This window comes from Rhinolophus hipposideros (genome assembly GCF_964194185.1).
Source record: "Rhinolophus hipposideros genome assembly, chromosome: 19".
In the NCBI taxonomy this organism is placed as follows: domain Eukaryota; kingdom Metazoa; phylum Chordata; class Mammalia; order Chiroptera; family Rhinolophidae; genus Rhinolophus; species Rhinolophus hipposideros.
This window is the reverse complement of record NC_138065.1, coordinates 12612281-12629409: the sequence shown is the minus strand read 5'-3', so window position 1 is coordinate 12629409 and position 17129 is coordinate 12612281. Positions and strand designations below refer to the sequence as shown.

General features: G+C 48.0%; 1 protein-coding gene across 1 annotated transcript; it reads right to left on the bottom strand.

Moving 5' to 3' along the window:
• Positions 1 to 1288: 1288 nt before the first annotated feature.
• Positions 1289 to 17052, bottom strand: OVGP1 (oviductal glycoprotein 1; the record flags this gene model as incomplete). Its single annotated transcript, XM_081025264.1, is given in 18 exon segments — positions 1289 to 1316; positions 1318 to 1406; positions 1726 to 2006; positions 2979 to 3047; positions 3050 to 3104; positions 3398 to 3514; positions 5534 to 5695; positions 5699 to 5719; positions 5818 to 5926; positions 7133 to 7257; positions 7590 to 7618; positions 7774 to 7896; positions 7899 to 7918; positions 9066 to 9214; positions 10745 to 10895; positions 10897 to 10916; positions 10920 to 10966; positions 16998 to 17052. Coding segments are annotated over 18 exon segments (1650 nt in total).
• Positions 17053 to 17129: the final 77 nt, after the last annotated feature.

Sequence of the window (17129 nt, the reverse complement as noted above, 5' to 3'; positions counted from 1 at the left end):
AGAAATCAAGATCTGGGCATTAAATATTTTATGTCAACTGTAATTGAAACCAAAAAAAAATTAATAATGTTAAATTACATCTGTCGGCCTTAACCAAAAAAAAAGAAAGAAAGATCCGGGCATTAAATGTACTTATTGCTTCTGAAACGTCATTGCTTTCAAGCCCTCTCAGTGGTCAAAGCTAGGAAATATATTTATGTATACACATACTGTATTTCTGTTAATTTTTATATTGATCTATCTGTATATACTTTTAAAACCATGATTTTCTACTGATGCGTCCGAGCTCAACACCACAGGGTTCCTTTCAGCCTTTCCCTGTCTACCCTGTTTTGTAAGCCACTATGCGTCGGGGTTGGTTTGTTACGCAATTTAACTGATTTGTGATTTATGCTGTGACAACATGGGCCTGTGGCCGTGTACCCACACATGTGTAGAAACATCTTCACCTGCTTAAATCATTTTTGACAGGTGCCTGGACCCACAGGCATGATAATTTCGGACCCTGATCTTAAAGACTTGGAGGCTGCACTTCTAAAAGAAAAGGTAACATCAGTGATGGGTATGACACCCACTCTGGGCATCCCTGTCTCCTAGAAGGGAGGGCAAGAAATTGGTCCTGTGTCCATACGAACTTATGAGCGTCAGTCATGCCCAGGAAACACTCCACAGGTCGAGTGCAATGTGTAGTAAGCGGGAATTGATGTTTCCAGAGAAGATCCAGGAGAAGTGTGCAGGTAACACACGAAAATACTGTTTTGCCTTCTGCTCGACCACTTCTTATGGTGAGAATGGGTGGGGGTGTTTTTTCAGAAACAACTAAGATTTTTACCAAGCAGGGAATATAATTGGAAGATTCAACTTCCTCTTCCTTCCTCCAGTCTCCCTTGAGGATTGAGGAAAACTTCTCTAGAAGAGACTCTGGCTCTGACCAACAGCAAAGTGAGCAGTTTCGTGGCAGAGAAGGAAGCACATAATCCACACTAGAAAACATCAGTGTGGGCTAGACACAACTCCCTGTCCAAAAATAGCAGTAGGGGAAAGTGACCTTGAAAATGAGAAGCTGATACATACTGGATTGTACAGGTCACTTCAAGAAAATCACTTCAGAGAACTTGAATGGGTTCTTGTGTTTCTAATTTAGTCAACAGAAAAGAGATGGACTCACTGTGGCTTAGAGGCCTGCTTTGCCCCAAATGGTTTCTGAATCGCTGGGTATAAGCAGCTACTGTCAGCTGACCCGGAAGAAAAGACAAGAGCTTTCCCCAGCTTTTGCCACCAACAGAGCTTAGGCTTCTTGATCCACAGCAAATTCCTGGGTTTTCTTTCTTTAGAGAGAGGGGGCTTGTTGGAAGGGTCATCAAGTTGACAGAACAATGGTTTCCATCAGTGAAACAAAAGGGTGTCTGTCAAAAGAGGAATGTGTCCTGGGAGCTAGACGACAGGGCCAGAGGGTAGAATCCTGTTCAGCTTCCATCTAAAGACCAAAGTGACCTATTGGGGGAGGGGGAGGAGGGAAGTAGTGTCAGGGAAGTCAGATGCTCTCCTCTTAGAGTCTTAGTCTTCCCATCAAGGGTGACTGTCATCTTTCCAGAGGAGATAAGTCATCTTTTCAGAGGTTGTAGCCTTCCTTCTAGGGACCATGGTCTTCCCTCCAGAGGTCTCAGTCTGAAGAGGCGCAGAGGTCGTAGTCATCTCTCCAGGGGTCACAGACTGATGACCCACAGGGGTCATGGTCTTCTCTCCAGGGGTCTCAGTGTTTCCTTCTAGGACTACAGTGTGCTTTCCAAAAGACACAGTTTCCCTTGCAGGGCTCCCAATCCCACCTCTGGGAATTGTGGTCTTATTTTCATTCTTCCTATGGGTCTCAGTGGCCACAGCCTCTCTTTCTGGGAACAAATTCTCGAATCCATGGTCAATGCCTTGGTCACCGGTCAGCCGTTCAGGGCTAGTTCTTGAAAAATTCATAGCAGATGAGAGCCAACATTGTGGAGTTGAGCTGGATTCTAGAGAAAATCATCAGAAAGGAATGAGATTCCTACCTCTTCCTTCCCATCCCATGAATGACTGGCAGGACTAGAACCTCTCCGGGACTGAAGTACTTGCTCCCGGAAGCCAAGATTGGAGGACTTCATAACGCACCCACTTGAGGACATAGAGCAGATGTCACCACACAGAAGCCCTGCTCCCCCACTTCATCCCATGACCATGATCCCAGGTATCCATGGGGGCTCGGTGGATTTGATACATTTCTGATGAACGACCCCATGAAGGAACCTGTCTCTTCTCGATGCTTAAGTCCTCATGTTGACTTCTTTGACGGCACCTTCAGCAGGATCTTGCCCCCAAGTCCTAATTCTTTATTTGTTGAATTCTCAGGAAGAAACCTTCTGTGTCCCCCAAAGTAGGAGGCTCCAGGAACAGCACTGAGGGCAGGGAAGCTGCCGTAGACCACATGTCGTAAAGATGTGGAGTGGAGTCCCCGCCGCACCTGACTGGCTGGGTTACCTTTCTGAGTCGCAGTCTCCTTATCCATACAATGAGGGCTGTATACCATCTCCAAGGATCTTTCAGCTCTAGCATGCCAGGTTCCGTTTTCCATCTGCCAGGGCAGGCTCTACTATCAAAGAGCTATCAAAAGAAACCTCATTTCCTTTTCTGGCCCTTGTCCCATGAAAGCAGGAGAAAAAAACAAACAAACAGAGAAATAAACTAATATATATTGACTGTTAGCTATGAGCCAGCACAGTTTTCATTCCACATCTCATTTAGTTCTTACAATAATGTCATGCCTATAAGGATTATTCCCGTTTTACAGATACGGAAAACAAAGCTCAGAGACGTCAAAGGGAGCACACACCCAAACCAAGGTTGGAAAACAGATTGGCCTGAGAATAATCACAGCCTTTGGATCTAACACAAGGGACCCACCCAGTGCCTGCTTATGCAATTTCCAACCCCAGTTTCCAGCTACTTACCAGCCTGCACCCGGAGATTATTCAACACGTGGACAAGGGGGGAAGGGCCGGGGACATAGAAAGTGCCCTGACGTCATCCAGGTCCAATGTCCACACCACGGCCCTCCCTGCCTGCAAATGCTCTCTCTTTATGAACAATGCAGGATGGTTAGGAGGATAGCCTGTATTTGAATTTAGCCTCTACGACTTATTAGCTATGAGATCTTGAAAAACTGAGATTTCTTCTCTTCAAAATGAGATTTGGAATAGATGGGATAAGGAAACCCCAGTTAGTTCAGGTGTACCTGAAACTTACCTAATGTAATCGTTCTCACCTTTTCATCCTCCACCCAGTACACACACACACACACTACAGACAAGGGCCGCACGGTAGCCAGAGGGAAATTGTATGCTGGAGCAAGAAAGAACCAAGTTCTCACCTTGTGTCTGAAGCTGATAATATCATCATAGCCAACCCACTTCTCCCCGTTGTGGGCATATGGTACATAATGATAATCAATCCAGCACTTCTTCACTCTCTGGAGAAAGGAGCGTATCTGCCAAGAGGATCACAGGTGACTTCTGTGAAAACCATGGAAAGAAGTACCAGCAGATACACTGTTCCTTGTCCAGGAATAAAGAATCCAAGAATCCCTCCATCATGCGGGGCGGCATGCAGGGTCTCTGGTCCCGCTCACACATAAGAATGCAGGACATGGTGAGGCCAAAAAGTGACACCCACAGAGCCATAGACAGGGGAGTCACACCACTATAGTCTCACTGGCAGCTGGGTTGGAGACACAGGAAGCAGGAACCACACGATCAGCAACCTGCCGTCCACTTCTCTCTGCCAACCAACCTCACTTGCTAACTGCAATCCATTCTTGCTAGCTCAGCCACCATCTTCTTGCTAGCCCCCCATTTTCTTCTAGCGTAGCCACAGCAGTTGTATTAGTGGCCAATGGCTCACTGGTTACAGCTGACGGCCAACTAGCCACAGCTGATGGCCATCCAATCACAGTTGATGGCCATTTACTACCTGAGCCAGCACCCTTCCACTTGAGACCAAGAGCCTGGAAACTGCACTCCTGGCTCTGTCCCCACACCCTCTTAAGAGGGTGAGAAGAAGAGAGACCGAAGGAGGAGTGGGGAAGACACTCATGGCCTCCTCTCTATTCTGAATAAATTCCCATTATTATACATTCCTTCCTCTAATGTCCATGATGGAAAACAGACAGAAGACTAAGGAGTAAGTGACTTCCTTGAGAAACCAAAACTGAGTTTGATAAATAATGCTAATGGCAAACTACTAACAGTGGCATACGTGACCCTTGACCAAGACTATATCTTTTCCAGAGTTTTCATGAACAAGTCTCTCCTCCGTTCATTAGAAATCAGCATAAACTACCCCATCTAGGTAGTTACCAAACTAGCTTTTCAACCTCTCATAAATGTGACGGTCTCAAAGAAAACTATATTCTTACAATCAATCAAGCATCTGAGTATCAACTGGGCACCCAGCATTGTCCTGGAACCATGTGCTACAAAGAAGTAGAGTGTTCAAGATGGGCTGCAGAAGTTAGTGTCTAAGTCTTTTTGGGATTTTGTTTGATTTGGTTCTTTAAAAGTTCTATCAAAACCTCTTTGACCCATAATGTTCTTCAAGAATATTATTTCAGCTATGCTTCCACTCTCTGGATTAGCAAGAAAACATCTCCACCAGGTCAGCACAGAGCAAGGTCGGAGAGATACCAACACCTCCATGACCACCTAAGGCAAACATAGCTCTCCATCAGGCACCCCTGTACACCTTGTGTCTTTGTACCTGCTGTCCTCTTCCTGGGAAGTCCTTCTTATCTTGTCATTCCTGCCCATCAGCATTCTATCTGTGCTTCAAAGCTCTGCTTAAAATCTACCAGCCACACACTCTGTGCCTCTTATTGTCTTCTCTTATGTTTTATGTTCCCTGGGGTCCGTGTCTCATTCCTCCACTCAGTAGAAAGCTTTGTTGAGATGGAGAGTAAGGAAGTGGAATTGGGGTAGAGGAGAAACAATCTGAAGCAGAGGATGTTTTGGAATTGCTTCCAAATAATCAGGTATGTAGTGGGGAGGGAGGAAGTCAGAGAGAGAGAGAGAGATGAAACAAGATTGGCCAGGATTGGTTAATGATTGAGGGGTATGTGGTAATGGGGGAAGGAGAGGGGAGGCTATACTATTCTTTTATTTCTGCAAATGTTTATATATATTGCAAATATATTGCAAATATTAATTATTTTTATTTGGGCCACATAGTAAGTCAGGATTGATTTGTATGACATCTAAGATTCTTTTAAGGGGTGAAATATTTGTCCCCCCTTTAATCAAACTCTACCCAGACCCTCATCCCTTACAAAGGACTCAGATAATTTCCCCTGAAGAAAAAGAAAATATCCCACATAGTGGATTTCCCTTGCCCCAGTAAACTACCTCTGTCCTATCTCTAGCCCTCAGTCTTGCTTTTGCCCCTGTCCTTGCTCTGGCCGTGGCTGCAGGTGGGGGAATCCTAACTAATAGGAAGAGTTCCCTATTTCTGTCACATCACAATAAGCCAAGAGGCCAGCTTGCTTGGTGTACCTCCCTGGAGACGCAGGTCCCACAGCTTCAGCCTGCAACCCATTCTTGGATGCTTTGTGGAGGTGAAACGTACGTCCATAGGTGGGGAACCCCAAGAGTAACTTCACTGAGGGTGCCCCCAGCTTTCACCCGTAATTCATGGCATATGCCTGCAGGTAAGAACACAAATCCCTGCTTTTTACCAAGAGCCAATGGCCCGGCCTCAGGGGCAGATGTCTAGGCCGCCTGAGATCTTTCCTTCTCTTACCGAAGATTTGGCGTCTCCATGCAGAGAGCACAGGGGGCTGTTATGTCCCATGAACTTTTCCCAGCTTCCATGTAATTCGTGAGACAAGACAATGATGAAATCTAGGAGTCTGTAAAGGGCAGGAGAAGGAGATAAGTCAGATCTCACAGTGCTCACTAGCTAACTAGCTGTGCAGTGGCCACCCAAGCTTCCCAAACACTTCTGCTTGTGGAACCTGCCCAAGCTGTGCCTTCCACTTGAGATACTGCCACTGGAACAGACTGCTGCTTAGGGACCCCTGTGCCTCTGGACCTATGCCATCCTGAGAGTGTCCATGGAAATAGGCAGGCGTCAGACACGAAAACCAACACACCCGGGCGGACACAAGTGCTAACAGAGGTCTGCAAAACCCGTCCTGAGTAAAGCAGTACTGATCACACTGTCCCGAGGCAGTAAAAGAGCTTCTCTCTTTCTACCATTCAAGGAACCATTGAAACCCATCTCATCCAGAGAGCTGGCGACGTCGTATAACTGAGCAATTACCAGGTCACAGGTACAAGGGTTTCCACGGATTGTCTGATTTAATTTCGATCTAAGTACCATAACTGTCTCCATCTTAAAGCTGAAGAAATCGAAACTCCAACGGGTTAACTAATCTGCCTAAGGTCACCAGGCTGGGTGAAGTGGGACCCGCCCCCAACGCCGCCTGGCTGTAATACCAACATTAACAAACTATGTCCCCCTGTGTCTTTCGCCTTCCTGCCCACATAGAAACCACTCTCCCAGGTGTAGCCGCACACAGAAACACTCAATCCTCTCTTTTGTTCTGCATCTGCCTCAGTTTCCCCATCTGCAAATACTTGATGGTTGAGGTTTGAGCAAATGAGTTCTGAGGCAGCCTGTCCAGAAAGAGTTCTAGAGAACTATTCTTTGTCTGGCTTTATAATTTTTGCATGAAGACATGTGCTCTGAAAACTGTGCCTGACTGGGCCTTCCTATTTTGGGTTTTGTGACAGTGGTTGGTAATTCAGCTGCCTCTCTGATGCCAGCCTTCTGCCACACAGTGAATGTCCACAGCTGGGCTCTGGGATGGCACAGGCCAGGCCCGCGGGGCTCTCCTGTGAGAGCCAGCAGTGGGCAAGGGAGAAGACTCGACCCAAGATGATGTTGTGGGGGCTGGTACTACATCTCCTCTCTCAGCTCAGCCCCAGATCGCACCTACACTGGGCCGGTGCACAGAAAGCTCAAGGAGAGCGCTTGGGCAGTTCTGGGGTTCTGAGCTTGAGATGCCTCCTTCCCTTCAGTGTCCTGCCCCTCCAACGCAGCACCCACTTACCTTCCTAGACGGGGCACGTCATAAGCTGTTTGGATGATGTGAGGGTTCCATGAGACGGTAGCGGGGAGCAGCAGTCTTGGCCTTGTGGTGAGCAGGGCCTTCTTCTGGAAGGTAAACAGGCGCTCCTGGAAAGTAAAAGAAGCAGACACAGAGAACCACAAAACAGAATCAGGGAAAGAGCATCATCCAGGAAACCTTTACTTATGGAGCCCCTTGATCCAGGCTCTAGACACATAAAGGGGAGTCAGGCACAGGCCCTGCTCCCAGGCTCGTGAGAATGGCAGAGGAGCCAATGTGGTAAGTGTTTTAATAGAAGCGTGGCCGGCAGGCTCGCAGTACAGGATTCAGGCTGCCTGCCTGAGGGAGTCCAGGCAGCTGCGCAGAGGAGGCATCGCTTAGGTGGGAGGGCTGGAGCAAGACCTGGATACGACAGAGAAGAGGAGCCACCACAGGCCACCTGCTCAGCAGCCCTTTGGCCCGGCACCTCTAGGGGGTTGGCAGTAAAAGCACATCTGTTACAGCTGCCCTGCCCTTGCCCCTGGCCTCACGCTCCTATCATGCCACGAGTCCAGATATGACAAAAGCAGAATCATTTCTGGATTCTGGAGCTGCCAGACTGGCTGTACATCAATTAAGAAAACTCCAGCGGTCATGCATGGGGCTGCCTCTTAGTCCAGGGTACAAGAAGCAGAGGTCCGGAACATTGAAATTGTGTGTCCTCAGGAGGGATGTAACCGAATTGATAAACGTCTCTCGGTTGGGTGTGTGGACAGCGTAGCGGTGAACCTGTGGGGAGAGCAGGGGTGAGGCAAGGGGCACTGTCTGCAGAACGCTCAGACCAGCTCTGCCACCAAAAACAGGGTGCCCCCTGGCCAGGCACATTGTCTGTCTGCAATTTCCTCGTGGGGAACTACTCAGGCCCTACCGCATCTCAGCACTGACATTCTTTCCCTGACCAAATTAGGGGAGGGGACCCCAGCCAAAGGTCATCGTCCCACAAAGCTCTGTGAGCTAATCTGGGCCTTGGCTGCAAAACTTAGCACAAGATGCTCAAGCTCTGACAGGGGTTCAGTCTCTTTGCTCTTTTGTTCATTGGTTATTTGATTTTTTTCTGTTTTCTCTTTCATCATGAAGACACTATTGGAAAACTTCTAACCTATTGGAGTTGGACTTTAAACAATTCTGGGCTAGTCCTGGGTGTAGCGATTGGAAACTTAGCCAGGTCAGAGTTAGGCCGGCCTCAATTCCACGATCTGTCTGCCACCTCCTAGCTGGGAGATCTTGGAGGGACACGTGCATGACACACAGCTCGTTCCTTAATACTTCTCACTCTTGCTTTCTCTTTCTACAAATGTGGAAGGCAAGTGTGGGGGCAGAGTCCCAGAAAGCAGTTTCCAGGCTCTCGGCCTCATGTGGAGAGGTGCTGGCTCAGATAGTGGATGGCCCTCAGCTGTGGCTGGTTGGCCATCAGCTGTAGCCATTAAGCCATTGGCCACTGATATAACTGCCGCGGCTACGGAGGGGAGCTGAGGAGAGTGAAGGAGGAGACTGAAGGAGAGTAAGGAGAGTCGAGGAGAGTTGGTCGGTTGGCAGCAAAGCGGACAGCAGGTCGCACGTCGTGTAAACCCAGCCTCCAGTGAGACCATAGTGGTATGACTCCCCTACCTATGGCTCCGTGGGTGTTCCTTTTTGGCCTCACCATGTCCTGCGCTCTTATGTGGGGAGCGGGAGCAGAGACCCCGCAGGCCGCCCCACCGGACACCCCGCACGACAGCAAGCAACCACTCTGAAAAGCCACTTCTAAGTAGTCATGACAAAATGTGTGTAAAGGCACTGGCCCAGGGTCTGGCACACAGCGAGTGTTCAAAAAGTGCTCACGGGGAGAGGCGAGGCCCGGGAGGGGGGTGGGGGTGGGGGTGGAGGGGACACGAGCCAGTTCTCACCCAGCACCCCAAGGCTTCCCTCCGATGTTCGGGAGGTCCTGTAGGGCTCGTCCTCACACACTGCAGGCCGCCAAGTGGCGCTCTCTAGGAGCTCATTCCCCAAGGCAACCAGGCAGGTGTGGCCTCTACCCCTGGCCTCCTTCAAGACATTGGCGAAATGCTTCCTCAGAGACCACGAAGGCCGGTTCTCATCTCCACGATGGAATAGGTGTCATGTGCCAAGGCGTTAGTCTTAGCATTTTATTTACTTTACTTCCTTTCCTTCCTGAGGTTAATATCACTGGCTCCTTTTATCAAGCGAGGAAACCTAGGTCCTGTGAGGTGTGGGGTTTATTCTTGTCCTAAGCAAGACTCCACCCTTCTCTGAGACAAATCCCTACTTCTTAGGAAGGGTTGAGGGGACAGCTGTGAACATCCCATTTTGTCCCTCATTTCCCCCGATCCCCTTTCTTACCACCTGCTGGAACTTCCATGGAGGAGAGGTCAGGGGGCCCCTTAAATCCAGGACCAGGTCAGGATTCAAGGAAATGCCTGCAGGAGATTTTCTCCCCATAGCCCAGCTGGCTTCCCCACTCTGTCCTCACTTTCATTCTGCGTGCTCCCCCCTCTCAACTGCCATCACCCCCCCACGCCTGAGAGAAGAAGGTGACAGCAAAGTCTCCCCTCCAGGTGCCAAAGTTCCATCCCCCTGATGGACTGCTTTCAGTTCCCTGTTCCTATGACGTGGGAGAGAAAGATAGTGAGAGCCGGTAAGCTGGGTCCTCACTCAAATGGGCAGCTTGTCACCATTGTTTTTGCTTACTTCATTTGGGGAACAATGGGAAGTAGCGGGGTGGGCAGCAGGGGAAGTGAAAGGCAAGTGGAGGGAAGGAGAGAGAAGAGCACAGCACCCGTAAGGGGAAGATAGGAAAAAGGGGAGAATAGTCGCCCCACAGGCATCACCACCCAGGAAGCCAAAGTCTCCCCCATCCCATGATGTTCCCATGAAAAGGAAAAGAAAAACAGTCTGAAATGTTTCTTCTCGTGCATTTTCTTAGTCAACAAATCCTTATTGAGCCAATTACTACGTGCCATTGACTGCTTTAGGTGCTCGAGGTACAACAGAGAGCAAGACAGAAAGCTACTCCTGCTCTCAGGGAGCCCATAATCTAGTAACATGCAATTTCTGCCCTGACCCTCTATAATCATTCCCGCAGTGACAGACCTCCCCTTGGTCAGAGAGAGAACCCAGGAGCTCTGGAGAAAGGATTGCTCGAACAAGCACTTCCTGAGCGCCAGCTCTGTGCCAGGCACTAACCGAACCACTGGTATACAAAGATACTGCCCCTTCCCTCGGGGGGTTCACAGCTTGGGGTTGCAGGTGACAAATGACAATAAAAACACCAGCACTTGTGAAGCATTTGTGATGTGCAGACCCTCTCTGAAGCACTTGGAAAGAATTAATGTATGAAATCCTCCCCACTGAGCTTGGAGGGTGAGTTGGACGTGGTCAGGCAGAGGCAACAACCACCACAGCTAAGGGGGCAAGAATGAACTCAGGGGTATTCACCATCAGGGAGTTCCCGTGGCCCTGCCTGAGAGGAGGCTAGGACCAGAACAATTGGAGGAAAGTGGACAAGTAACAGGAGAAAAGGCTTAATTCTCTGTAAAATCTGAAAGTAAGACCCACATGTCCAACATGAACACAGCTCTCTTGGAGCTTGTTGAACTCTGGGTAGAGAATTTTCTCATCCTGGGGATGCTTAGTGACAATCTGACTGTTGTTCATTGAGGCCAAGGCAAATATCAGGTGGGTGCAAAGAAATGGGTCCAGGTCGGTGCAAGATCAAAGCAGGGTTCGGTCAACTGTGTGCCCAGCTGGTGAAATTACACACCAGTTTGTGGGCAGCACCTGGCAAGAGAGAGCACACATTAGTTGGCAGAGACCGAGGAAGGGGCTGGAGCTCAGTCTCCACAGAGCAGTGTGGACACAGCCCAAGGGGCAAGGCCACTGTGACACCCCCTCCCAACACACAGACACAGACACACACCCCAAAGCTACACTGAAGTCTGGTCCTCGCTCACTGTTGAGGTCCCAGAGGAAAAGAATGCCTTATGAAATCCTGGTCAGAATAAATCCTCAAGTCTGGATCCCAGCACACAAAGAGTGACAAAACAGCAGGTGACACAATCCTCTGCTGAACTGTATTGGATCAGTGATCCTTGACACAGGGCGGGGTGCAGGTGCAGGGGACACTCAACACAGGACACTGCTCAGCCTGAGGGCCTCCCTGGGTCTGGAGAGGAAGACACAGCTTCCTTACCATTGCGGTGTCTCAGCACGAGAACCAGCCCTGCGGGAAACAAAGGTAGGAATCACACACAGCTTCACACACATCCCGGAGAGACGCGCCCAGCACAGCCTCCAGTCCTGAGGGCAGCCACCAACTGGGCACCATAGCCAGACGGAGATGCGCTCACGGAGACACACACACCATTCACCTGTTTCCTCTTCTTCTCTAAGCTGAGCCAGGGGAGCTCCTTTTCACTCTAATACACACTTTGTGTGTGCACACGCATGCTGTGCTCAGGGACAACGTCTAGAAGTCCCAGCAAAAGCTCAAGGACAGTGGCTCTCAACCCTGGCTGCGAATTTAAAAGTTGGGATGTCGTGGCTCCTCCCCGCGAGATGCTGGTTTCATGGGTCCAGCATAAAAATGTTTAATGTGCAGCCAGGTTTGAGAACCACTGCTCTGATCACTCCTCCCTGGGTCCCTCTGTCCCTTCTCTATGTCCCATTTCACCTCTACCTAATGCAGGCCACCTGAGGCCCAGGCTGCTTCTCGGACACCTGAGAAATGACAATTTTAGGACACCTGATGCCTCCTGTACTGAGTGACATTGTGAGGGCTGGGTCCTGCCACACTCACCAACCCACAGCAACAGCTCCCCGTCTCCGTGGCCTGAGAACTGTGAGGCTAAAGCTTGAGGTGCTTTATCTGAGCTTCCCGGGTACAGCGCGGGACAGCCCCAGGGCAGCCCAGCTACACACACACACACACACAGAAGCAGGGACAGTGATTAATAGGCTGCCGAGGGAAGACAGTGACCCCAGCACCTCTTGTCTTCCCTCTCCAGCAGAGCCGTAACTCTGAGAGCCAACAAGGCCACAGCTCCATCTGACACTGACACTGGCATGGAGTGGGTAACTGTCACTGGCCGTGGTGAAGGCAGGGCCGTGCTCAGTGCCTCTTTCTGGTATTCAGCCCACGTGGACTGAGTATGAGGTAGAAACACTGTGTGGGAGCAGTAATTCTATTGTTATATTGGTTAGGGAAGCACTGTAACATAAAGTTTAAAAGCCCCAGCTTTGGACTCAGGCAGGCCAAAATTTGAATCTCGGTGTCACCAATTTCATGGGCAAGTTACTTAGCTCTTGGAGCTCCAGCCTCCACACTTGTGAAATGGAAACAATAGCCCGTACTTACTTCATAGGGTTTTGTCGGAATGAAAGAAGATAATGTATGGCAAAAGGTTAGGTCGGCGCTTTGCAGATAATAAGGGCTCCGTGAACGGTGGCTGTAATGAGGGACGCCAAAAGAGCTGCCCAGCAGCGCAGGGTTCTCAAACTCAAATGCTGACACTCGCCAGGCAGGTAATGTAAATGGGTGAAGTGCACACAGTGAAATAGCTCACTCTCCACTTTATTTGAAGAATAACAGTTCGAGCCCAATGATACACGTCAACCAACACGAAGCCTCTGGTCGGGAGACAGCAGAGATTGGTATAAACGCAACATCACTCTGAGTAGCCACTAAAGGTCGGTGTGCAGTGAAATAGACCCAATGCTGAAAAATTGTTTGATTTCTCAAGAGAAGACAAACATCTGAATTTTTGTGTGAAGTCAACAGTGTTTGAGCCAGTATATGAATCAATGGTAAGAACAGTGGTTTTCCTTAGATGCCCTAAGCCTCCCCAGAATACATGGAAACATTTAGTGCATGTCTTACTAAAAGAAACACTTACGCAAGTGTACTTTGGAACACATCTTTTGTCTATTATTTTAATTTGTAGATACAAAGTTATTGAGTCAGACAACTGCTGAAATACTTAATACAAAGTTACTAAGGCAAATAACTACTGAAATAAGAAGAATATAATGAATACAATTCTGGATACGCAAGAGCCAAATTTTAAAAATACAATAACAATATGAAGGATAAACAAAATAAGTGTGCAGCCAGATGCTTTTATGATCTGTCAGTTTCCTTTTTCTGCTACGGAAGATCTCAGACCTTGGGCAGGTCCCATATTTTAGTGTCTGCATCTCAATCATGGAGGACCAGAAATAGGATTCTCAGTGTATTCAATATGCCCATCCTTCCAGAGACAGACACTGCTCACCTAATCCATGTGCTGCAGAGGGGCTAACCAGGTGTCAATAGAATACACGACACAGGGAAGTAACAATGATTAGTGGTTGAATTTGCTTCACTTCTGGTATGAAGAAACCAGGAAAATCAACTTTTCTCATCAGCAGAGTCCTTGGGTATCATGGAATAAAAACAATAAATGGTATCGAGGGTTTAGGGTGAACATATTTCACCGCAACTCTGGGAAAACCTGATGGAAAGCTACTTAACAGAGACAGTGTTTCCATTTGCTCATTCCTCTCCGCCTTCCTGTATGTATTCAAAAAATATTCCTTGAGCACGTGTCAGGCCCTGCTGGGCCTTAGATACAGTGGTGATCAAGACGGTTTCTGCTCTCAAGGGGCTTCTAGTCAAGTGAACACACTGATCATATCCCTAAGAGCTAGTGTGTGTTTCTCTCTCTTGGAGAAGTGTGTGTCTGTCTCTTGTCTCTCGTGGGTGGGTGCAGTGGGGAAAACATGAGTTTTGTTGCCCAACAGACTTGAGATCCAGTTCCTGCTCTGTGCCATCACTGGGGCCACTTGAGTCCCACCTGTATGTTCAATGCCGCCCTCCACTCGTTGAGCTAGTATTAACCTGAATCGGGACGTAATTAAGCCTCCTGAGAGCAACCCTGGACCAGGCTTGGCAACCACTTGCGCGTGGGTTAGGTCCCCTACCCCCTGCCGTGTGGTTTCCGAGTCCAGTGCCCATGTTCTTACTTGTTTCCCATTTCCTCCCAGCCCAGGTGCCCTAATTCTTGTTGCTGCTTTGATTCCTCTCCCTGCTCTGTGTACTGTAGGCACCACAGCTGCTTCCTAGGGCCTGGGGCCTGGCTCAGTCCTGCTAGGCTGCTGGGGCCTCACTGGCTGCCTGTTCAGGCTTCCTTGACGAGGAATGGCTGCCTCTCACCCTACCCCTGCCCCCTAGATTCCACAGCATTGAGATTTCCCAGTAAGTTTGGCCTTGTTCCCAAGCCTCCTGCCAGGGGCACTGGCTATTAACGCTGTAGCCATCACAGAGCCAAATTTGCGTATCCATTTGAAGCTGCACATGTGCACCGGGCTCCTATTCTATTGCAGTAGGCAAGGCTAGACCTCAGACAGAACTTCTCTGTACCTGCAAATGTGACTGATAATGCTGAGAAGAATGTCCAGATATAACAATGAATGTCTGGGAATGACTTCTATTGCATTCAGGGATGACCGTGCCAAAGAGTTGGCCACTGTGACTCTCTGTGTGTAGCAGATGATTAGTAAGAGGCCGAATGAGGGTTATGCCCCTCATCCAGCATGCCCCGTTGCTGTTTGTTGTCAATCCTTCTCCTTGAGTTCCTGCTGTCAAAACATACGTATGCTTTTTAGTTTTACACACCCACCCAGATACTTAAAAATACTCCTCCCTAGTGCTTAGCCTGTTCTCACGAAACGAGAAAAGACATTTACAAATGTCTTCTAGTTGGCTCACTGAAGAAATCCCTACAGCAGAGCAACCCGTTCCGTATTTTACAGCACTCAGCTAGAGGACGGCCTGAACACAGACCTGAAGTATTTTGGTTTTAACAAAGCATGTGACCAAATCTTTCCTGATAGGCATGTAGATGAATTGACTTGAACAAAATCAATTGGTTGGATGATATAAGAACCCAAAGAGTGTTGACTACAGATTATTGTAAACTTAAAAGTCTTAGATCTTTAAAATGAAGGAAATACACTAGAGCAGTATTCTTCAATATTTGATATAAAACATGGTTTTTAGTTGTGCACGAGGATTTTTCAAGTTTAATATATGTGATTATTTTAATGTGTATCAGAAAATATATATTATCCCCAAAACCCTTTATTTCATAGACATTAAGTTTAAAAATTGAGGCAATTCGAAAAAACAATATTTTAATAAAGTAGTCGAGGTAAGTACTACGTCCAAACAAGCTCCATCACTTTCCACTTGAGACTCCAGTAAGGGTTACACACTGAAGTGGAAAAGTTCAGTTGGAAACAGAAGTTCCTAATGCTTGTAGCACGGTGCCTCCCAAAGTGAAATACTTGACCAGAACATGGGAGGGACAGGTGAAATACGTCTATATTCACTGAAGGAACTTCCAACCCATGACACTGGCTGGGCTCCCACCAGAAAGTTAAAGGATATTGTTTGGAGATTAAACTCTTTATTTTAATGCTCTAGTCCACATCAAAGCTGCAGACTGTCATTTATGAGACAAGGAGTTTCCCGAATAAGTTGAGGGCTACATTAAATCATAAAATGAAGATTGCAGGATCATGGGTCATGCTCTCTATAACTTAAGCGTTAACCCCCTCCTCTCCTGATCTCACATCTCCCTCGGCCTCTGGATTGTACTAGTCCTGCGACAGTAAAATGAATAACGAAGATGAAAAACTCCAGAATTGCCCATTTTTGATGGAGAACTCAAGAAAATGTGTTTGGGGTCCAAGACAAGTCTGCTCACTTTACTTTTCCCAAACCACGTTTGTGAGACAGACTGCTGATGTTCTTGAGAAATTTTAATTAGCTAAAAATTGAGACTGGAGCTCGCTTACCCCTTTCCAAAACAAACTCAGTTCCTGCACAAGTGATTAGAACAGTGCGTTCAGTGCGCCCCAGGCTGGCTGTAAGAAACTCGCTACAAATGGTGATTGGTTATGAATTCCCTCAGCATCTTCCAGGTATGTTGGCTCTCCTTAGATGCCCTAAAGCATCCCCAGAATACATCAAAGCACTTAGCGTGTCTTACTGAAAGAAATGCTTATGTAAGTATACTTTGGAACAAATCTTTTGTCTATGATTTTAATTTGTAGATACAAAGTGATTATGTCAGACAACTGCTGAAAGACAAAGAATACTTATGCTGTCCAAATGCAACAAGAATCTTTTAAGGATCAGAGCCTTTTACTTTGAGGTCTAGACGTGGCAAGAACATTTTGGAGCCCTCTGAAGCTTAAAGATTCAAAACTAAACTACAGGGACCCTCCCACTTCCCCCAATATTGCCTGCCCTTCCTCACACGCTGCTCAGAGGAAACATGGCTGGAAGCCCAGTGCACTCAGACATTGGGCGACTTTGCTGCTGTAATGATTGTGAACCAAGTAATGCCTGGACAGATGTTTTATGAAACGGCCTCCCTAGTCTCATGTGGTGCAGGAGAGGTACCTCGGGCATCAGCCCAGTGTCTGGTGCCACCTGAGTCTGTACTCCAGGCCTCCCATGTTTGCTGTGGGCCCAAGTACTACCTGGGGGTGAGCCTCCTATGCCTTGGGGACCGGAGATCGGCAGTGGGATAAGGTCAGTGGACTGCATAGCAAGAATGAAGATAGTGAAATGGACTTACTCCGGCGTTCTGACACTTGAACCAGCGGAACTAAATGCAAAATACCTGCTTGTATCATTTTAAACACACAAAATGAGTTCCTTCCCACCTGTTATCTGCAAGTCCGTGTTCACACTACTGAAACTATTCCCAAGTCAAGGACCTAGGAACTCGGCGTGATACCTTTCTGATTGTTTTGAGGTCACCTTCTATGTTGTGCCATCTTCGTTGCTCACATTCAACCAAAATTGTGATGGTCATTCCTACGGTGACTTTGCAAATGTCTTGGTGACAATCATTAATAGATGTGAATTTCTCATCCACAGAGATCTGAATCC